Source organism: Panthera tigris, chromosome B2 (genome assembly GCF_018350195.1).
Source record: "Panthera tigris isolate Pti1 chromosome B2, P.tigris_Pti1_mat1.1, whole genome shotgun sequence".
Classification (NCBI taxonomy): domain Eukaryota; kingdom Metazoa; phylum Chordata; class Mammalia; order Carnivora; family Felidae; genus Panthera; species Panthera tigris.
Genome location: NC_056664.1, coordinates 41,062,585 through 41,084,684, shown reverse-complemented (window position 1 = coordinate 41,084,684; position 22,100 = coordinate 41,062,585). Strand labels below are relative to the sequence as shown.

The 22,100-nt window shown below is 50.3% G+C and overlaps 2 protein-coding genes across 7 annotated transcripts in view; one reads left to right on the top strand and one right to left on the bottom strand.

The window, feature by feature from the left end:
• Positions 1-2,544: 2,544 nt before the first annotated feature.
• On the top strand, positions 2,545-5,042 carry DNPH1 (2'-deoxynucleoside 5'-phosphate N-hydrolase 1). Its single transcript, XM_042985295.1, has 4 exons — positions 2,545-2,752; positions 4,251-4,319; positions 4,492-4,602; positions 4,787-5,042. Exons 1-4 carry the CDS (start codon positions 2,560-2,562, stop codon positions 4,921-4,923), a joined length of 510 nt encoding a protein of 169 aa, XP_042841229.1. The 5' UTR covers positions 2,545-2,559; the 3' UTR covers positions 4,924-5,042.
• A 441-nt stretch (positions 5,043-5,483) lies between these two features.
• Positions 5,484-22,100, bottom strand: part of CUL9 (cullin 9) — a 37,474-nt gene continuing 20,857 nt past the window's right edge. For 5 of the 6 annotated variants that reach the window (XM_042986408.1, XM_007085163.3, XM_007085164.3 and 2 more), the window contains 15 exons: positions 16,098-16,243; positions 15,833-15,962; positions 15,493-15,692; positions 14,765-15,015; positions 13,387-13,732; positions 9,867-10,007; positions 9,542-9,706; positions 9,141-9,304; positions 8,276-8,369; positions 7,784-7,858; positions 7,519-7,629; positions 7,244-7,361; positions 6,681-6,814; positions 5,913-5,986; positions 5,484-5,827 (listed from right to left, as the gene is read on the bottom strand). In XM_042986408.1, coding sequence (XP_042842342.1) covers positions 5,626-5,827; positions 5,913-5,986; positions 6,681-6,814; positions 7,244-7,361; positions 7,519-7,629; positions 7,784-7,858; positions 8,276-8,369; positions 9,141-9,304; positions 9,542-9,706; positions 9,867-10,007; positions 13,387-13,732; positions 14,765-15,015; positions 15,493-15,692; positions 15,833-15,962; positions 16,098-16,243 — 2,351 coding nt within the window. In that variant the 3' untranslated portion in view covers positions 5,484-5,625. The remainder of the gene's footprint in view (positions 5,828-5,912; positions 5,987-6,680; positions 6,815-7,243; positions 7,362-7,518; positions 7,630-7,783; positions 7,859-8,275; positions 8,370-9,140; positions 9,305-9,541; positions 9,707-9,866; positions 10,008-13,386; positions 13,733-14,764; positions 15,016-15,492; positions 15,693-15,832; positions 15,963-16,097; positions 16,244-22,100) is intronic. The other variant, XM_042986407.1, reaches the window with a different exon arrangement.

Below are 22,100 nucleotides of genomic sequence, written 5' to 3'. Positions count from 1 at the left end.
GTAAATGACATGTCCAGAAAAACCCTATTTAGAGAGACAGCACGCAGATCATTTAAATGGAATTATGCACTATATACTCTTCCACTCTTCTCTCTACTAGGATATAAGTTTGACATTGTCTGTAATGGAAACAGTTTTGTTGAACTGAACAATGACTTAGATTTGTAGAGCATTTGTGTTTTGTAAAGTGCTCTCATATACTTCAGGGGAATTGCATCATACTCAAAATGCATAAGTAAAGGCAGCATAACGTTTCCTACTTATAGATGAGGAAACTGAAGCTCAGAGGGCTTAAGGGATGTGCTCAAGGTCACAGAGCTCGCCAGAAACTGAATTAGGACTTGATTCTGGCCTCCTGTCATGTGGTGAGATACTGTCCTCCATCGGGCTGTCTCACTAGAGTGCCCCCCTCCCCCGGCCCCCCATCCACCACTTAGTGCCCCCTCCCTCCACCTCAGGCCTCCTTGCACTGAGCTGGAGGGTCTGAGCTGCAAGCCACAACTGGGTCTGCGTCCTCACCCATCTGACAGTGGATATAGAACCAATTTCAGGGCTTTGTTTTACCATTTGGAGAAACACAAAATATTCCTTCTATTCTTTCACCTTCAGCCTGAGGTCGAACAGGGAATGGCAGCCACATCACAGGTGTGACCCTAAGGAGAGAGAGGCTGGTTTATTTTCTTTAAGACATAGAGGCAGAGACAGGATGCTTTGTATGTACGTGTGTACGTGGGTTCCTCTCCTATGGGAAAGTGTGGCAAGAATCAGGAGGGGAAAGGAGATTGCCCATCATGTTATCTGGCACATGAAGCTTCCTTTTTTTTTAATGTTTATTTTTGAGAGAGAGAGAGAGAGAGCGCGCACATGTGCGTGTGCAAGTGGGGGAGGGGCAGAGAGAGAGGGTGACAGGATCCAAAGCTGGCTCTGAGCTGACAGCAGAGAGCTGGCACACGAAGCTTCTTTCCTAGAGGTGTATGTGAATGTGTATGAGAGAGAGCCTGGGGCCCTAATGCATGGCTCCACATACATGTTTGCCCCACGGTCCGGCTATCTGTGGCTGTGCCCATGGAGGACAGAGATATACTAAAATCTCTTTGCCTTCTCTTTGTGTCTTTGCATTTTTTAAAAAAGTGTTTATTTATTCACTTATCTTGAGACAGAGAGTGCATGTGCATGCACGCAAGTGGGGGAGACACAGAGAGAAAGGGAGAGAGAGCATCCCAAGAGAGAATCTCATCAACCCTGAGATGGTGACCTGAGCCAACATCAAGAGTTGGATGCTTAACGGACTGAGCCACCCAGGCGCCCCTGCATTTCTTGTTTGGTTATTTATTTATTTAAGTAATCTCTACACCCAATGTGGGGCTTGAACTCACAACCCCGAGGTCAAGAGTCACACGCTCTTCCAACTGAGCCAGCCAGGCACCCTTGTGTCTTTTGCATTTTTAAAAATTATGTCAGTTCTGTAACCCATACTTAGGTATTTTACAGTTATCATTCAGGAAGAATTCAGAAGGAAGCATGACAGTGCTTTTCTCTAGGGAATGGGATTGGGGTCTCAAGACTCACTTTCCACCAGGTACTCTCTTGTTCCGTTTGATTTTTTGGTCCTATATTTGTGTTATTTTCATAGTAAAATGAGGGGGAGACCATTGTTACCACCAGTGAATAATGGTGTGTTTGCCAGCCTCCCTGGAGCTCCTGCTTCTGTCAGCCTACAACAGGGCGGAGCAGATTACAACGTGCTGCAAATATAACTTCTCATTTGAATCCACTCATGCATTAACAAATATTTGGTAAATCGTTCCTATGTGCCAAGTACAGTTCTAGAACCCAGGGATATAGCAGTAAACAAAACTGTAAAAGTTCCTGCCCTCCTGGGGACTTATATTCTACTGGACATAGAAAGACATACAACAAGGGTGCCTGGGTGGCTCCGTCATTAAGCCTCTAACTCGAGTTCGGCTCAGATCATGATGACACAGTTCATGGGTTTGAGGAGAAAAGGTAAGGCAGGGAAGGGCGATGGGGAGTTCTGGGAATAGGAGCCTGCCATGTTGAATAGGGTGGTCAGGGAAGGTGACCCGTGAACAGACTTGGAAGAGCTGAGGGAACGCTCCAGGGAACTACCTGGGAGAAAAAGAGTTCCAGGGAACAGCAAATGCAAAGGCTCTGAGGCAAGGGCATGGCCAGCATACTTGAAGAACAGCCAGGAAAGCCAGCGTGGCTGCAGAAAAGTGAGTGGTAGTAGTAGGAGATGGGGTCCGCGAGGTAAGAATCACCAGGGAATGATGCACTTGCGTCTAGCTGAGATGGGAAAGGCCAAGGCCAACAGGACCGGGTGGGGGTGGGAGGCAAGCTGCAGTGACGAAGTCGGGGCGGTGGGTTTCCGCCCCTAGCCCGTGCTGTCCTCAGCGTCTGGAGGCTAATGCCACGCTCCCAGCTCGCCGCCAGTCGCAGGAGGGGCCTCCCCGGACCCAGGGAGGGCCGGCCGAGTCACGTGGCCGCGAGCGGGCGCCCCCTGGCGCGGGAAACGGAGAGACGGCGGCGGCGGCGAGGATGGCGGCGGCGGAGGCCAGAGCGCGGGAATGCGGGGAGCCGGGCCAGGGGGGCCGCCAGGCCCTGTACTTCTGCGGGAGCATCCGCGGCGGACGCGAGGACTGGGCGCTGTACGAACGGATCGTGTCTCGGCTGCGGCGCTTCGGGGCGGTGCTCACGGAGCACGTGGCGGCCAAGGAGCTGAGCGCGCGCGGTGAGGCGAGAGGCGGGGCGCGCGCGGCCGGGCCCGGGGCGCGGGCGGCGGGGGAGCGGGCCGGTCCCGCCTCGCTACCGAGATTGCACTCCGCTCGGCGGCGGCCATCGGACCACCGGCCGGCCGCGCGTCCCTACGGCCCGGAGCCCTCCCTCCTGCCCAGCGGGGAAGGGGAGCCGAGGTTCGGACCGCGTGGGTCCCGTGAACTTGCGGGTGGGAGCTCAGTCTCCGCATTCATTTGTTATCTTGACCTCGATTCTTTCCTGGAGAACCTCACCAGGGACTGAGCAGGGAGGAGCAGAATGGGAGTGAATGGGGCTGCTTCAGTTCTCAGCTTCCCGCTGGCATCTGCTCCCCTACCTAAGATCAAGCTTATCCCCCTTTGCGGTCAAGATATCCGCCCTGTCTTGGGCCCGAAGGACCCCAATTCTTGCCACCACCTTCTCTCACGTACTCTCATCAGGCTACTTCCTGGCTGCTGGGTCTTTCAAAAATATTGCTTTGATCAGATTTGGTCTGGAATCTCGGCGAGTTTTCTACTTTGAAAATCGCGCCAAAACTCTCGTAACTTCTGCTCAGAAAACCTTTTTTTTCCCCCTCGCCCGACCGAGGAGCGGGTCCAGGATTTGTAATATCTAATGCAGTTCTGGGAGCCCTCTTTAAAAAGGTGAAATCACAAAATTGCTAGGGCGTTGGGAAGGGCTTGTGCAAGTGCGGGACCCAGAAGCTTAAGGTTCGTTTGGTTTCACCGCTAGTCCCGTCCACGCCCACCTACTGGTTCCGGAACTTCAGTGTGCTCAAAGGAAGTCTGAGGGAACTTGTTTAAAATGCAGATTCACATAGCACAGTCTGGGTTGAAGGCTTAGAATTCATTTTTAACGGACTCTCCAGTGATTCTGCTCTGATTCCGGAGGTAACGTTTAATCAAGCTGGAAATGAGATACTGATCCCAGTCAGAGCCTCTCCTACCTTCCTTTCCACCACCTCCTACTGGTCATGGGCTGTATTACAGCACTGGTGCTCAAAGTTTGGTGCGGTTCACACTCCTCTGAAGAGCTCCTGAAGCAGCCTGACCTCATATCGAGCTCTCGGCTGATTCTGGCACCCACCAAACCTCGAGAGCCACTCAGGCTCCCTAGTTGTTCATCCTTCTTTGCACGGGCGTTCTCTTGCTACTGCCCATTTCCATCCTGCACTGGAGGAGGATATTCCTCCTCCTTTCCATCTCTGATCCCTGTCACACACTGAGGTATAGTCCTTCCCTTAATCTCATCTGTGTCACTCATCTGGCCCTAATCACACATCCCTCCTAGCATGGGATTGAATCTTTCTTGTGGTTATTTCCTCACTCCTTTTCATGGAACCTTAGTGTTGGGTGGGTCCCTGGTCACCTAGCATGCGGCAGGGTGAATGTGGGGGTGGCAAGGGCATAGGAGAGGTACTCAGTGCTGAGGACCAGGCAGGGGCTTGGCCTTGACCAGCTTTTCCTCATCCACAGGGGAAGAGGCTACTGTAGGTGACAGTTTCATCCATGAGCGGGACCTGGCCTGGCTGCAGCAGGCAGATGGTGAGCAGTTCCCCCCACCCTCGCACCTCCTATCCACAAACTCCTCTGGGATGTTAGATCCCGTCCACACCTAGAAGGGACTCCCCAGAGTTCTCTTCTCACCACACCCAGAGTCTTGTCATTTCTCCCTCACAAGCCCCGGGTATTGAGCCTTAGTCTCTTTTCTTCCCAGTGGTGGTGGCAGAAGTGACCCAACCGTCGTTGGGGGTAGGCTATGAGTTGGGCCGGGCCATGGCCCTCAATAAGCGAATTCTGTGCCTGTTCCGTCCACAATCTGGCCGAGGTGAGCACTTCAAGCCCTGGATGGCCCCTTTTCCACCCCAGCTTTCTGTGGACCCAGCCCTCAGCTCCTTCCCTGAGGGGCTCTGGGTACAGTGCCTACCCCCAAAATGGGACAGGGAGGGGAGCGGAGGGGGGGCAGGGGAGTGTGGATGGGAGCCACCATTACTTTCCTCCACCCTGCTCAGTGCTTTCAGCCATGATCCGGGGAGCGGCAGATGGCTCGAGGTTCCAGGTGTTAGACTATGAAGAGGGACAGGTGGAGGCCATGCTGGATCGATACTTTGAGGCTGACCCTCCTCTAGCAGGCAGCTGTCACCCCTGACCCAACCGCTTGACTTAACCCTGCTCTGTTACGTTCTAATCCCAGACTCTGCCCTAGTGCCCTTCCTGCCTCCTAGCCCCAGTTCCAAATTAAAAGGTATGTTTAAAATTCTAACTTTATGTCTGTGAGTGGTGGCGTGGGATCAGTCCTCAATAATATCCTTTTCCTGCTGCATTTCACTTCAAGACGTAGAGAACATTAAACATTCTGTAGATCCGCAAGAGAGGGTACTATCTAATGCCGTCAAGCTCCTGCCAGGAACACTGAAGAGTATGGGAAGGTTGGGCCGGGGTGGGGGGTGGCTGTTTGTCTGTCTCTGATGCTAGGCTGGGTCTGGGGCAAGCGGGCAGGCCTACGCCTGGCCCTGAACCATGTAGACTTTCATTTCCCTTTGTCAATTTAGGTCCAGTGGGTCTGCTTTGGACCTTCTCTGAGAACACAAGAGTCTGGAGGTAAAAAAAAAAAAAAAAAGTGAACAATGAGGAGGGGGGTGTGTGGAGGGAGTAGGGAGTTGACACTAGCCTTTGGGGACGCACCTGTGTCAGCCTGCTTCCAGAGAAGTATGTTAAAAAGTTTATTCGGTAAACAGAAGGTACTGGAGACACTGGGAATTGCTTCCCCCAACAATGGCAGGAAGGGGTGACTTCACCCCTTGGCCCCCGTGACTCTGAGGTGGCTCCAGGTGTTCTTGCGTCCTGGCCCTCAGTCATAGGCCTCATCATCATCATCCTCGTCACCGAAGAAGAAAGTGTCTCGGTCCAGGTTCTCAGACTCGTCATAGGAGAAGCTATCATTGTCCAGCTCCTCATCAAACTCATCCTGCTGCCACTCGGGCACATCATCCTCATCATCTTCCTCCTCCTCCTCCTCTTCATCCACCTCCAGCCCCGAGGAGCTCTGCGGCCTAGCAAGGGAGAGAGCCACACTCAGCCCCAGAAAAAGCCTAGCATCCCCCACTCCCCCGCCATGGCTCTGCCCACCCTACTCACTGACTGCCAGGCACATTGGATCCTTTCGCCTCGCGGGCCTCTAATGATGGGCTCTGCAGACCCACCCGGAAGTCCTGGCAAGGAGACAGGGAGATGTGGGAAGTGGGAGAGTAGAGGACATTGGGCCTCTGCCCATCATTCCTTCAATGAACATTCTCTGAGGGCCTACTCCCTCTGCTCTAGGTGCCAGGCTCCCAGCAAGAATGCTCCCACCTCCTCGTCCCTCCCTCATCCCAGGACTCCACAAACCGATGCCTTTGTGAAACGTAACTCAGGCAGTCTCCAGGGACACAGGTTGCGATGGTGAGGCACACCGCCCCCGTGCTTCAGGAGCTGGCAGTGTATGTTCACGTCTTGTCTGCCCAAGTTACTTACTCGTCTGTAAGCTCCCTGAGGGCAGGACTCATAGTTTAGATGCAACATCAGTGTATTAGAGCTGGGAAGAACCTCAGAGATCCCTTACTCGGTGGATCCCAGTCCCCCGGCACCCACTCCTGGGATACTGAGTCTACATCTGAGAAGTATGAAAAAGTTCCCCAAGTGATTTTGATAAGCATCTGGGCAAATACCCTTGATCGGGGCTAACTCTCTTGCAGCACTCACCAGGTGGTTAAGTGGCAGGGTCCAACCACATCCAACAGGCTGGCCTAGGAGCTGGGGCGCAAGCCCGTGTCTCCAAACATGTTTCACCCTCCCTGCCTTTCCTTTTGGATGCCCCTAGGGCAGGGGCTGTGCTGGGCCCAGGGGGCCCGGGGTCGGGCCACATACCTGGGTAGAATGCTGCAGGATAGCCAGCAGCCTCTCCTGGATCCTCCGGAGCAGCTCCAGGCCCGTGCTGAGGCAGTCTGCCCGCAGGAGGCGCAGGGACGAGGCCAGGTCTCTGCACCGCAGCAGCGTCTCCTCTGCAGAGAGGGCAGGGCACAGGAGCTCCCTCCCTTCTTCCATTCCTTCCATTCCTTCCTTCAACAAACACCTACCGAACATCTACCAAGTTCTATCAACACCTACCAGGCGTAGCCCTAGATACCTATTCTGGGGGCGGGGGGGGGGCGGGCTACATCGTAGCAGAGGGGGACAGATGGTAATCAAACCGGTCAGGTGAAGCCCTTAGGCACCTGACGGCATGGCATGTACCACCCACCTTCATACCTGACTTTAAAAGGCCGATATATCTGCATCTGTAAGGCTGTGAAGAAGTAGGTGGAGGAAGAGGACAGAGCACAGTGGGGAGCTGGGAGGGGGGTGCTGTTTCACCCACTGCGGGGATGGACTGCTCAGAGCGGGGAGGTGGGCAGGAGGTGGGAGTGAGCAGGCAGGAGGCCAGGCCTCACCTAGGAGGATCTGCAGGGCGTTGGTGTGCAGCTCCAGGTTCTCGGTCTGCTGCTCCACCACATCCATGTGCTCTGTGTCCTGGTTGTAGAAGCTGTACACGCAGGCATAGGCCAGCACCTGTGGGAGCCCGAGTCAGCCCTTTCCCTGCTCAGGCCAGGGGGCCTCCCTGCTTCCTCATTCCCTCCATCCAGGCAGGTTAGAGGAAAGCGGCCCAGCCCACCAGAGCCCCTTGGCACATCCCCCGCACCCCCTCCCCGGCCTGCACCACCACCACCTTGCGAGCCTGCTCCAGGCCCCGGCAGGCGTCACTGAGGAAGGTGAAGGACTTGGGTGGGGGCACCTCGTGGATGGCAGACACGCGGTTCCGCAAGCTCACGGCGAACTCCTGTGCAGGCGAAGGCGGATCAGCGCTGCTGCGTGCAGCCCTCCCCCACCCGGTCAGAACAGCACCCACCCAGTTTGGATCTTTGGCCCCTGCCTGGCCATCCACCCCAGCCCTCTGACCTTCTCACCGACACAACTGTTTCCTCCCTGCTCACCCGGGCCTGGTGATGGAAAGTACACCTCTCGTTATAGTCCTGAAACCGCTTCTCCTGGCGAGCTGCTTTGCTTACCTGGTAAGGGCAGGTTGAGAGGGCTCTAGGGTGCTTTGCTGGGCAGGATGGGGTTAACACACTAGGTACCCTGCGTGGAGGCCTTCTGACACCTCACCCAGACCTCATCATTTAATCCTAACTCTGTGAAGCAGGTCACATTATTATCCCCTGGTACAGGTGAGGCTGAGGTGTGGGCAAACGCCCTGGCACTGGTGCCAGGCTCTGACGCACGGCACCTGCTCTGCTCTGGCCTGGTGCCTCCTGAGAATATAGACCTCCCAGGACAGAACTTCCAGCACCTGTAGGCCCAGGTGGCTTCTGTCTTCCCACTGAGCCTCTGTCCCAACAGCTGTTCAGCTGCTCAGGACACCCAGGGCCCAGCAGCAGCATCCCATCCTGACTGCCCTTGGGCCTCCTCCTGGCCCCGGCCCTTACCATGGCAGAGCAGTTGTAGTAGTCTTTGTGACTGGGCTTCCACGACTTGAGGCAGCGCCAGCAAAATCCATGGTTGCATTTGGCACACGTCATGCTATGGAGGAAGCTGGCTGGTCAGAGGGCTCCTGGCCGGGGCCACACCGGGAACACCAAGGGCGTGGGTGCCCCACAGAACATGCCCCTGCCCCCTCCATGCCCTTACAGTCTCCTTAACCTCATCAATGCCTACTGCGCACACCCTTGCTTCTGAGCCCCTTACGGTGCAAACTTCAAAGCGGGGGTGGGGTGCCTGGGTGGCTCAGTCAGTTGGGTTTCTGACTTGGGCTCAGGTCATGATCTCATTTTGTGCGTTCCAACCCCTCAGCATCAGGCTCTCTGCTGTTAGTGCAGAGCCCGCTTTGGATCCTCTGTTCCCCTCTCTCTGCCCTCCCCTGCTTGTGCACACACCACTCTCTCAAAAATGAATAAACATTTCAAGAAATTAAAAATTAAAAAAATAAAGGCAGGGGAAGGAGCATTAGGATGCAGGAGTCACTGGGGGCGCCCGGGTGGCTCCGTCGGTTAAGCATCCAACTCTTAATTTCGGCCCAGGTCGTGATCTCACGGTTCACGCATCTGGCTCTGCACTGACAGCGTAGAGCCATCTTGGGATTCTCTCTCCCTCTCTTTGCCCCTTCCCTGTCCACGCTCTCGCTCTCTCAAAATAAATTAAAAAAAAAAAAAAAAAAAAAAAAGATGCAGGAATGACTGGAGGCCGCCTCCTTTGCTCAGCTCTGTTCAGCCCCACAGCCCCTCCATACCACCAGGACTCCCACCCTCTCCCATGCTCTCTGACCCCACCAATGACCACAGTACCCCCTCTTACTGCAGACACCCCTCATTCTTCTCAATGGGAGCCTGGCAGCTGGGACAGCGCTTGGAGATGAGCTTGGCCAGGTGCTTGCTCTGAGCCTCCACGCTCATGCCGTCATAGTAGCCGCCATCATCGACCCACTGGGACATGTGGCCACAGCTGGCAGGGTAGTGCGCCTAGGGCAAGAGGGGAGGACATGGCTGAGCTCTAACCAAGGGTGGCACTGCAAGTGTGTGAGGGAGGGAGGTCACAAGTGAAGGACTACAGGAGGAGGAACAGAGCTCAGCCAGGTGACAGCATGTGAGGACAAGACATGGTGTGTGTGTGTGGGGGGGGGGGGGGGTGGCAGAGCAGAGTGCTGGCAGAGGAGAGCTACAGGCCTTGCTCAGGGGCAGGGCTGGGCAGGCACCCACCTCGGGGAAGCTACAGTTGAAGCAGGAGGCCCAGCCACATTTAGAGCAGGTGGTCCCGCAGCCCAAGCCCTGGCGGCACAGGATGCGGTCACAGCCCTGGGGGTTGGTGCACCACGTCAGGTTGGAGCAGCTCTCCACGTAGCCACGCAGGAGGGCCTTCTCGTACTATGGGGGCATAAGTGCCACCAGGTGAGGGCATGGCTCTCCAGGATGCCACACCTCCGGACCCCCCTCCCCCCCACCGCCGGCACCCGGAATGTGGGCCCACCCCCTGGGGCCTGCCCCTCTGGCTGTACACCGAATCCTCCTGCAGAGGAGGGACTACCTTGGAGATGACGTCTGGGGAGGAGACAATGTCCCGAATGAAGGCTCCAGTGGGCTGTGCAGGGCAGTCGGCGATGGGGCAGGTGCAATTCAGCACAAGGTTCTGCTCAATCCGAGTTGTCAGATACTCATTCCAGCAAGACTGGAGGGGAAAGGAGGGGCTGCTTAGGGACAGCAGGGGAGCAGCACAGGAGGACATCTTGGCCTGGTAATTAACCTAGCACCACCCTCCTGACTATGGAAGGCCAGAGACAAGCCTGCTTCTGGAGCAACCTCAAAACTGACCCTAATCTTTCTGGCTTCTATGGGTTTTCCTGGGATTGGCCCAAATCACAGTTGCCTTTGAGGATGTGTGGGCCAGGGTAGTGGCCTCGTTTTAATTATTGTTGAGATGGACATGGAGGGAATGGGTAAGAGAATCAGGACAAAGGAGATGATTCAAGTTCTAAGAAAGATCTGGAGAGAGCAAGAAGGCCAGAGAGGAAGGAGGCCTGGGGCAGTAGGGTGCCTTTTCCCTGTGGGGTAGCTGGCCTTGGACACTGCAAACACCGCTGTGGCCTCTCCTCCCAGCTCCATCTGCTCACCTAGCTCCTTGATGCTCCCATCTTCCCAGACTCAGCCTCTTCTCCACAAAAAAGCCTCGCCTACTGAACCCCCCACCCATCCTGGTCACGGGTGTCGGAACCCTCACATCTCTTGGATTCTCTTCTAGCTCCCATGTCACTGCACCACCCTAAACCAGGCCTTTATCCCCTGACCCCTAAACTGCTTGTCCCCATAAACGGTCTTCCTACCCAGATCCCTCCAAGAAAGGTACTAAACAAAACAAAACCCTTTTTATGGTGAAATAAAGCCAGATAAGTTGGGAAATTGAATGCAGAATTCCTGCATTTTTTAGAGAAAACAGGAAAATACTCCAAATTCAGACTTCATGCTTGCAGGCATATGGGCACAACAGGGCCCCTTACAGCCACAGAGGACAAAGGCTGGCAGCTGGGTTTGGAGCCCATCCCACTCCCCTAAGGAGCCCCTCTGCTGTTGGCTTGCTCTCGCTTCTGCCGTCCCCCCTGCCCAGCCCACCGGGAATGCAGTCTCCGTCCAGCCTGTACTCCCCTCCCACACCTGCCAACCCTGCCTGTCACTCAAGGCTCACACGGGGAACACCCCCCCACACACACACAGCCCCCATCGACAGCTCCAAACCCAGGACTTCCCTTCTCTGAGTTCCCTTACATTTCATTGTGCTGCTCAGCTGTGACTTAAACATAGGCTCCTCTTTGGCTGGGACATCTCCAATTAGCCTGTTTTTCTCACTTTCCCTGTCGTTCCATCTCTACAGGGGGATCTGTACAGCTCAGCACTCTGGACCTGCTTCTCTCTCTCTGCAGGATGCCAGCTAGGCCTCTCCACTTAATTCCAAATTCTGCTGTCCAGTCCCACACAGGTATCCAACAAGAAGCTCAAACTTCACATGGTCAGAACAGACTTAATTTTCCCTCAAAAACCTGCCCTCCACACCCAGCCCCAGCCCCAACAGCTTGCTAAATTCAGTAGACGATGACATGTCTCATCCACCCAGATGCTCTGGTCAGAAACCCAGGAAGTACCCTTGATTCCTTTGTCCTAAGCCCCCCATCAGCTCCACCAAGCCCTGTCAGCTCTGCCTCCTGACGTACCCCAATCTGTCCCCTTCTCTCTTCACTGCGAACGCTGGGAAAACACCCACCGCTTCCTGCCTCTTTATACAACAGTCTCCCAACAGGTGCCCCTGCTTCCACACAAGATCTGCCCAACCCTTTCTTCCACACATGGTGATCTTTTAGAAAATGAAAATCAGATCCAATTACTCCCCTGCTTAACTCCATCGTGGCTTTCCATAAAGTCAAGCCCACTGTATGCCAATCCCAACCCCACTGGGTCTGTCTCCCTCCCAAATCTCTCCCTCCACTGTCCCACCACATCACTGTGCTTTAGCCACCAGTCTCAGCTTCTTTGTAATTGCTGTCCCCTCTGTCTGCCACACTCTTCCACCAAATAGTCACCTCTTCAAGGACAGCCTTCCCTGGCCTCCCCAATCTAAAGTCCCTGACAGGGACTCTCCCCCCACTCCTCACCTCAGTCACTTCCTATGACATGACCCTGTTGTATTTCCTTCCCCTCACTTGTCATAAAAGCATGAGGGAGGGCCCTGGAGCAAGACTGCCAAAGTCCAAATCCTGACCTTGGGCAGGTGACTTCTCCTTCAGGCGCCTCCATCTGTCACCAGCAAAATGGGGATAGTAAAAATACCGACCTCACACAACTTTCATGGGAATTAAGCAAGATAATGCATATATAACAGCAGAACGGCCCAGAATGCATCCCCCATAAATATTAGCTGCTGATATTATTAGCCCTTGGGTCATTTCTGGCTTGGATTTTCCCACCCCCTCATATAGCACCCGGTGCTGTGCACACTGTGAGTTCATGACAAACATTAGTTGAATGAAAAAGTGAAAGTGGGAAGGAAATAATTAAGAACCAGGAAAAGGGAGGCACAGGCAACCGTGTGAGAAGAGTAACTTGAAGCAGAGCAAAAAAGGAAGGAGGAAAAGTACACGTACACACACATGCCAATGCACGCGTCCCAGATCACCCACCACTGGGGAGACGCTGTTGGGAGAGGCAGCTAGATTCAGGGCAACAAGCGCGCTCATCCTGTTAAGTTGATGTGTTTGGGCTTGGCATCAGTTCTAAGAGCTGTGAGGCAGGGAACATGGGACACTCAGCACTCTGGTCCCCTGCACCTCGGCCCCTCTCCCCCGCCACTGAAGACAACTCACTCCCCCATCTACAGCCTCCTCTGCTCAGCTGTACAGTAGCAAGATCTGGCTTCCCATAATTCCCTTGACTTCTGTGCTTTTCTCATGTTCTGAGATAAAGGGACTTGAATGATAATTAGGAAACAGAAACCTATAGTCATCATCAATGTAATAGCACTTCTCATTTATGAAGTGCCTTGATGTATATTTTACATGTATGCGTGTGCTACCCATCTATCTATCTATCTATCTATCTATCTATCTATCTACCTATCTATCTATAGTTCTCAAACCTGGCTGAACACTGGAGTCACCTGAGGAATTTTTAAAACTCCAGATGCCTGGGTTTCACCTCCAGAGATTCCAATTTAACAGTTTGAGCATGAGGACTTTTTAAAAGCTCCCAGTGATGACAATATGCCACCAGCATATTTTAGCATATTATTAGCATATTCACCTATTAAAACTTTGCCACTGGCAAAGTTTTAGAGCCACTTATACATTTCACTGGATCCTAACAACAACCACTCTTCAGAGTGTTGAGGCTAGGGGCACCACTTTTAGATGACAAAACCAGTTTCAGAGGGACGAAGAGCCTTGTCCGACACTGCCCAGGTTAGGAAATGGCAATGCTGGGCTAGAAGCCCAGAGTTCACGAGGAATTGTGTGGGGCAGGAAAGGGGCAGAAGAGGGGCAGGAGAGGGGCAGGCGGGGCCTCACCTTGCAGCAGTAGTGCATGCAGCAGAGAGAGGGCAAGTCGTCGTCAGGCTCCAGGGGGCTGACACAGACAGGGCAGTGGTCAGGGCGTGCGGGGGCCTCCTGGGCCTGGGGTACACACAGCCCAGCTGCCAGCAGCAGTGGCTCAGGGTTATCACTGTAGCTCTGCAGCAGCTGTTCAGCACCCCAGTGGGAATGAGCCAAAAGGTGCTGAGCCACATCTGCCTCTAGGTTCAGCGTCTCTTGCACCTGCCGCACCGTCTGCTCCATCAACCCTTCTACCTCCTGGGGGCTCATGGTGCGGCCTGCAGGCAGCTGGAGAGACGCCAGGGCAGCCACAGCTTCTGGGCTTGAGGGAAGAGGAGATTCAGCGATCAATATCCCTGCTCTGCTTATCTACTAAATGAACCCCACCATGGCCCTCAGCTCCCCACTTGCGCACGCCTGCTTGCGCCTGCCTAACCAACCTAAGGGTAGCCACCCAAACCAACTGTCGGAGCTGCTTTCCACAGAATCGTTTGTTAAGTGGCGAGTGGGACTGGTTGTCACAATGATCTCTAACACCCCAGGAATCTGGTAGGCAGGCATCGGGAAGCAAACTGACCCACAGTGGATGGGATAATCCCACCGTAAGCCCCACCTAAAACAGCAGCAACACATCTGGGGAGAAACTGGAGTCTGTGGCCTTACCACTCAAAGTACGGTCAGTGGGTATCCCCATTAGTATCACAGGGAGCTCTACTGAATCAGGACCTGCATTTTAATAAGATCCCCAGGTGACATGTGTGCAAGTGAAAGTTTGAGAAAGATTTCTCTAGAGAACTCACTTTATACACAGTGCAGGCAGCAGGCATAAAAGATGTGCCATAACAACTTCTAGTGAGCTGAATGTGATATAACAAGCTTTAGGGGTGCCAGCTAATTAGGGGGATCCTATGCCAAATTCCTCTGTAGAACAGGCTTCTTGAAGACTAGAGTTTGTACATTTCATTGAGCAGAGAACATAATCAGCACTCAATACACAGTTGTATGATACTGCATTTTTGCTTAGAATGAGAGTTATCTATACAGAAGCTTATGTGTCTGGGCCCCTTGCCTATGGGCTGACTCTAGGAGAATGGGGACAGCAGGGCCCCTGATTAGGAAGGCAAAGAAGGGGTGACGGTGCTGGCAGGGGGAATGAGGACTGGCAAAGTGGGAGAAATGACAGAGGCAGGGAAAATGGGGTACACAAAGATGGAAATGAAGTGCTTTTCCACAAAAGAGCCTGGCCTTGGCACTAAAACTCCCGTGTCACTGCAGTGCCGTCTGTCCCTGGGAGCCCAGCCCTCCCTGCTGGCTTGGAGCCCTAGCAGCAGGGAACGGGGCTGGGGACAGCTACCTAGGCTTGGAGGTCTTGGCGGTCTGGCTGCCGCAGAAGGGGACCTCTGCCTGACCCCGGCAAGGCCCCATAGGCTCTGGGGTGGCATACATCAGGATCTGGGGCCGGTCGTCACGCCGTTCCACATAGCCCTGGCCCAGGAGGTGCAGGATGCAAGAAAGGACGTCTGTACTGGTACAGGCCACGCCTCCTGCAACAGCACGGCCCAGGCTCCCCGGGGGGTTTGGACCCTTCTGCCAGGCCTCCAGCACCTAGATGGGTGGAGAGGAAACAGGCAGGCCACATTTACCCAGAGAGGCCAGCATGCCTGGGTTCAATGCTCTGCTCTTTCACTTACTAGCTATGTGACTATGGATAAGTTACTAACTCTCATGCCCCACTCTTCTTACCTGTCAAATGAGGATAAGAGTAAATAATAGTAATAATAATAATAATAATAATAATACCACCACCACCATCACCACCCCCATTAGACTGTTGTGCAGATTAAATGACCTAATCATGCAAACTCTTGGAAAAAGGCCTAGTATACAGTAGACACTCATGTCTTGCCTCTGCCTGCTGTCTAACAAACTGCCCTGTCAGGAATAGAAAACTCCGACAAAAATGTCACTCTACAAGGTCTCATACTGACAGAGTTTACCTTCCCTTGTGATGATCCCTGGCTCCAAGCCCCAACCCTGAGCATGACTCCCTCCCTCCCCTAACTTCACAGTCCCTGGGCCTACCAGACAAACCAGCTGATCAATGTGGAGGCCCTTTTCCCCGTGGACTTTGAGAATACGGACAATAAGACAGTTCAAGAGGTTCCTCTTCTGTTCCAGAGTTCGGCCCTCATCCTTCTCTACATCCAGGTATGTCTGGGGAGGTATCAGCCACAGGGCCTCCCCACAGCACTGGGGCTCAGGCGCCCGAAGCCGCAGCACACCTGGAACTCATTCCGTCAGCACCCGAGGAGGGGAAGGGGGAGGTGAGTGGGGCAACCCCATTCTCATTCCCTACCCCACGACCACCATGAGAGACCCACCCTCCAGGAGCAGAGGCACAGGCCAGCCCCCAGTGACCTACCCCTGTGTGGAAAGTCCTGACCCTCATGCAGGGTCAAAGGGCCATTCTCAGAGGTGAGGGGCAGAAGTGCCTGGAGCAGTAGCTCTGGGGTGAGGTCAGAATTCTTCAGCAAGGTCTCTACAGACACCTCCTGGTGAGGAGAAACAGAGTCAGTCAGGAGCAGAGAATCGGCGGGGGAAGGATGGAAAGAAGGAACAGAGTTTAGGAGGACACGAGGGGCAGACAGGAAAAGAGAAGATAGAGAGAGCCTAAAGAGCCGAGGCACCTCTGTCTGATTGAAATGCAACAGCAGCCACATCTGCATGGTGGACACGTGCAGGGTCTGGTCCCCAAACTTCAGCTCAGCCCGGCCCAGCCACGTCCACTGCAGTCGCCGATGTGGTCCCATGTCCAGGACTGGGTGATTCTGACCTGGGAAAGTGCCAAGGAGAAGAGTAGAGATAAAGAGCAGGGGAAATGAGGGGGTTAGAGCCTGAGGCAAGGGTGTACCATTAGTCAAGCTTTGTTCCTGCTAATCTCTGTGGGGAGGAGGCCCCCACAGAAATGACTTGTCAAGCTTCCAGAGCTCAGCCTCCTCCATGTCTGCCCCCCCTGGCAAGCTACACATATCTGGGAGCCCACCCTGTGTCTCGCCCTATGCCAGGCTGGCTCCATGGAAGAAACACTGGAGAGAAGAGACCTGAGTTTTGCCCTCAAGGAGCTGACAGTTTCAAAGATCCACTAGGCTGTATCTCTTCCTCCTTCTGTGTCACAGCTCAGGCACGACGAGCCTGGATATTCGCTCATACTAGAAAGCAAGAATGCCGTCAAAGGAAGAGAATATCAAAAGGAGCCAATCTGAGAGATACTCTCTGGCCAAAGATAGGACAATTGGAACATCAAAAAAATAACACCTGTGCTGGACTGAGACATGTGAAATATCTTAAAATCCATGCGTTCATAATGACATTAAAAAAAAAAAAAAAGATTTCACCGTTTATCTTTAGAGGATGCTAGAGAACAGTATTTTGAAAACTGGTTAAAAATAAGGGGGGAGGAAGAGAGAGTCAAGCCTTTCCTGTATAAACGGTACTTCAGAATAACCAAAAAGTCACTGAGAGGAAGTTTCTCTTTATAGAGAAAACATTCCAGCTCAGATATGAAGGAATGGTGAGACTAGAATGGTGCTAGTTTGTAACCCTTAGTGAAATGATAGAGCTAGGCAATGATAACGAATGACTGCCTAGTGGAAAGCTGACAGGAAACCATATAAAGCACAGATCACACTTGCAATGCTAAAATTCACTGCTCCATTTTCACATCACAGAGACAGGTAGATGTCACACGCCTCCTGGCGGGAGAACACAATACCACCTACAAAGAGTTCTTGCCCAAGAAACCAGACCCACATCGGAATAAACTTCTACATCTATGTAACTGTTTTTAGGAAATGAAAGAAACAGAGGAACATGCTAGAGGACACCACGTGGATATGGTCAGCGGAAATCTGGCCTGTAGACAACTCTGTGTGGCAAATAATCCAGTTCCCTGCACAATTATAAGGGAGCAAAAAAGGAAAAGCAGGACCTATACATTAATGGAGACGGAAAACAGAATTCAATCAAATTAAGGTGTGGGCTTTCTTTGGATCCTCCATAAAGAAAAAACTAATTTTGAAAACTTGAGAAAACGGGAGGAATGTGAACACTTCACCATTTGATATTAAGAATTGTTATTAATTTCACAAAGTTTCGTCACTGTAGTGCCTTTGCTTTTAAAAAGACAATCCTTGGGGCGCCTGGGTGGCTCAGTCGGTTGAGCGTCCGACTTCAGCTCAGGTCACGATCTCGCGGTCCGCGAGTTCGAGCCCTGCGTCGGGCTCTGGGCTGATGGCTCGGAGCCTGGAGCCTGCTTCCAATTCTGTGTCTCCCTCTCTCTCTGCCCCTCCCCCATTCATGCTGTGTCTCTCTCTGTCTCAAAAATAAATAAATGTTAAAAAAAAAAAAAATTAAAAAAAAAAAAAAAAGACAATCCTTGGGGTGCCTGGGTGGCTCAGTAGGTTGGGCATCCGACTTCGGCTCAGGTCATGATCTCGCAGTTTGTGGGTTCGAGCCCCGCATTGGGCTCTATGCTGACAGCTCGAAGCCTGGAGCCTGCTTCGGATTCTATGTCTCCCTCTCTCTCTGCTCCTCCCCCACTCATGCTGTCTCTCTCTGTCCCTCAAAAATAAAATAAAACATTAAAAAAATTTTTTTAAATAAATAAATAAAAAGAGAATCCCTGCGGTGCCTGGGTGGCTCAGTTGATTGAGCATCTGACTCTTAATTTCAGCTCAGGTCATGATCTCACGGCTTGTAGGTTTGAGCCCTGTGTTGGGCCCTGTTGAGCCCTGGCAGAGCCTGCTTGGGATCTTCTCTCTCCCTCTCTCTCTGCCCCTCTCCCACTTGTTCTCTCTCTCTCTCTCTCTCTCTCTCTCTGCCTCCCTCCCTCCCTCAAAATAAATGAATAAACTTGAAAAAAAATTTAATGGTAACTTTAAAAAAAAAAAAGAGAGAGAGTGAATCCTTATCTTTTAAATTTGAGAGCTGGGGAAAGTGGGTGGGAGTACAGGAGAAATGAGATTGGCCATGTATTGACCCACGTTGGTACACTGGAGTCTATCCTGCCTACTTTTGTGTATGTCTGAAATTTATAATAATAAATTTTTTTTAAATTAGGGTGAAGGTAAACTGATAGAGTTGTCCATCAATACTCCCTCAATGAAGAGACTTCTAAAGGATGTACTTTAGGGAGGAGATTGAACTCAGAAGGATCAAGATGCAAAAGGATTAGTGACAGAAACAACTAGTATGATAACAAATCTACACACCAACTGAATAAAACAATAATAATAATAATAAATTTTGGAAAGTAAAAAAAAGATAATCCTAAAATATCAAACAATAGTAATGAGTAAGATGGGAGTGAGAGCTGGAGTTAAGATTTTCTCTTGGTCCTTTTATTGTTCAGGTACAAGTCAAACATACAGGTTAAAAATATAAGGGTAATCAACTACAGAAATAGAATGTCCAAAATATGTAGACACAAAAAAGGAATTAAGTAAAATACAAAAGGAGAGGGGAAAAAATGCACAAAAACCCAGGGTGGAAACATATCTGTAAAGGTGTTCAATTTACTATTCTCCTTTCAACTGTACATATGTTTTATATATTCTTTTTTATATATTAAATAACTAAAATTCAAATTATAAGAAGAGTAAACTAAAATGTAAGAGGTTAGCAATAAAAGCCAAATGTATCATCACTCATAATCATTATGAAGAGGCTAATAAAATTGACAACCTAAAAGGAGAGATTGTTAGGTTGAATACAAAACAAATTCTAGGTATTTGTAAGATACATGCCTAAAATAAGAGTATGGCAAAGTTAAAAGTAAATCATACTGGGGGAAATTCTGATGAGAGCAGAATATAGGCATGGTTTGTATCTCCCCAATAGACTGCTTATCAATAGTCACAAAGGAAAAATATTAACTATACAGTGGGAAATCAAACAACCCCTTGACCAGGTTGTCAAAATTCAAATCAAAAAAGAGAAACAAATGGAAACTATATGCTTCCAAATGAAATGTGGAGAAGAACTTAATATCATTTACTTAGGATTCTGGCTGGGAATGCATAACCTGAATCTAATTATGAGGAAATATACAAACTTAAAATGAAGAAAGTTTAGAAAAAAAACTTTACTTTTATTTTTTCAAAATTTATTTATTTATTGTGAGAGAGAGTGTATGTGAGCAGGGGAGGGGCAGAGAGAAAGGGAGAGAGAGAATCCCAAGTAGGCTCTGTGCTATCAGCACAGAACCCCATATGGGGCTCAATCTTACATACCATGAGATCATGACCTGGGCCATGGGGCGCCTGGGTGGCGCAGTCGGCTAAGCGTCCGACTTCAGCCAGGTCACGATCTCGCGGTCCGTGAGTTCGAGCCCCGCGTCAGGCTCTGGGCTGATGGCTCAGAGCCTGGAGCCTGTTTCCGATTCTGTGTCTCCCTCTCTCTCTGCCCCTCCCCCGTTCATGCTCTGTCTCTCTCTGTGCCAAAAATAAATAAAAAACGTTGAAAAAAAAAAATTAAAAAAAAAAAAAAAAAAAGATCATGACCTGGGCCAAAATCAAGAGATGGACACTTAAACGACTGAGCTACCCAGATGCCCCTAGAAAATTTTAAATGACTATATTCTCCAAAGGCGTCAATGTCATAAAAGACAAAAAAAGGCTGAGGAACTGTTCCAAATTAAGGAGACTAGAGACATGACAACTGAACATAATAGATGATCCTAAATTGAATGTTGTCTTCAACTAAAAAAAGACATTATAGAGTCGATTGACAAAATTGGAATGTGGAAGGTAAAGTATTATAGCAATGTTAAATTTTGAAACTGATAAATGAATGATTATTATATAAGAGAACACCATGATTCTTAGGAAATATATATTAAAGTACTTAGAGGCAAAAGGCCAGCATATACGCAATTTACTCACAGTGTTCTGGGGGAAAAAAGGATGTGTGCATGTGTGTGTGTGTGTGTGTGTGTGTGTGCGCGCACATACACATTTTATAAATGTATATATACACAAAGAGCAAATGATAAAAGCAAATAGGGCAAAATGTTAACAAAAGGTGAACATGGATAAAGAGTATATGAGTGTTCTTTGTATTATTTTCTGTAAATTTGAAGTTATTTCCAAGTAAAACATTTTAAGTAAACGGATAACTGAATTGTCCACCTAAAATGGTTAAAAATGGAGGGGGTGCTTGGCTGGCTTAGTCAGTGGAGCATATGACTCTTGATCTTGGGGTTGTGAGTTTGAGCCCCAAGTTGGGTGTAGGGATTACTTAAAATAAAATCTCAGGGTGCCTGGGTGGCTCAGTCAGTTAAGCATCTGACTTCAGCTCAGGTCATGATCTCACGGTTCGTGGGTTCAGGCCCCATGTCAGGATCTGTGCTGACAGCTCAGAGCCTTCAGCCTGCTTCTGATTCTGTGTCTCCCTTTCTCTCTGTCCCTCTCCTGCTAGCACTCTGCCTCTCTCTCTCAAAAATAAATAAAAAACATTAAAAAGTTAAAAAAAATCAGATCTTAAAAAATTAAAATGGCAATTTTATGTTATTCATATTTCACCACAGTAAAAGAAATCTAAAAAAATTATCAATCCCTCTTTAAAAAGTAAAAGGATAGAAAGAGATATTCTGGAAAATCACTAACCAAAGAAAGCTGGTATTTAATAATACCAGATAAAAATAGACTTTGAGAGAAAAAGCTTTACTAGAAAGAAAGGAGACGATTTCATAATAATAAAGTTGAGGGGCACCTGGGTGGCTCAGTTGGTTAAGCATCCAACTCCTGATTTTGGCTCAGGTCATGATCTCATGGTTCATGGGATTGAGCTCCACATCGGGCTCCCTGACAGCAAGGAGCCTGCTAGGGATTCTCTCTCCCTCTATCTCTGCCCCTCCCCTGCTCTCTCTCTCTCTCAAAATTATCAAGTAAACTTTTTAAAAAGTTTAATTAACTATGAAGATTCTAAACCTGCATAGTCCATTATGGTAGCCACATGTGGCTAAACTGGCTAACTAAACAAAGTTAAACATTCAATTCCTCAGTTGCACTAGTCACACTTCAATAGCCACAAATGGCCATCATACCAAACAGTGCAGAAAAGAACTTTTCCATCACTGCAGAAAGTTCTGGACAGTACTGTGGAATGATTTAAAACTTTTATCTAATAACATAGTCAAAAAATACATAAAGTGGGGTGCCTGGGTGTCTCAGTTGGTTAAGCATCTAATGCCTGACCTCAGTTCAGGCCTCAATCTCAGGGTCATTATTCATACCCTGTGTGGGGCTCCATGCTGAACATGAAGCCTACTTAAAAATATAGTTAGATAGATAGATAGATAGATAGATAGATAGATAGATAGATAGCAAAACTGACATGATGAGAAGTTTAAAAATTCACTATCATAATAGATCTTAATACACCTCTCTCAGTAATAGAACAGGCAGACAAAAATGAGTAAGGTTTGTAAGATTTGAACAATGTAATTAAGTCAATTTAATGGAATATGAATAAGCCTATAGCCAGCAGCTGAAGAATACATATTCTTCTTAATCACACATGGAACATTTACAAAATGTGACTATCTACTAGGCCATAAAGGAAGTCTCAACATATTGCAAAGATTCAGAATCACAGAAACCAGGTTCTTTAGCTACAATGGAATGAGGGTC

Coding starts and splice junctions, on each gene's coding strand:
- DNPH1 (XM_042985295.1), top strand. CDS start 2,560: ATGGCGGCGGCGGAGGCCAGAGCGCGGGAATGCGGGGAGCCGGGCCAG. Junction 4,320..4,491: donor CTGGCTGCAGCAGGCAGATG/GTGAGCAGTTCC, acceptor TTTTCTTCCCAG/TGGTGGTGGCAGAAGTGACC. Junction 4,603..4,786: donor CCGTCCACAATCTGGCCGAG/GTGAGCACTTCA, acceptor CACCCTGCTCAG/TGCTTTCAGCCATGATCCGG.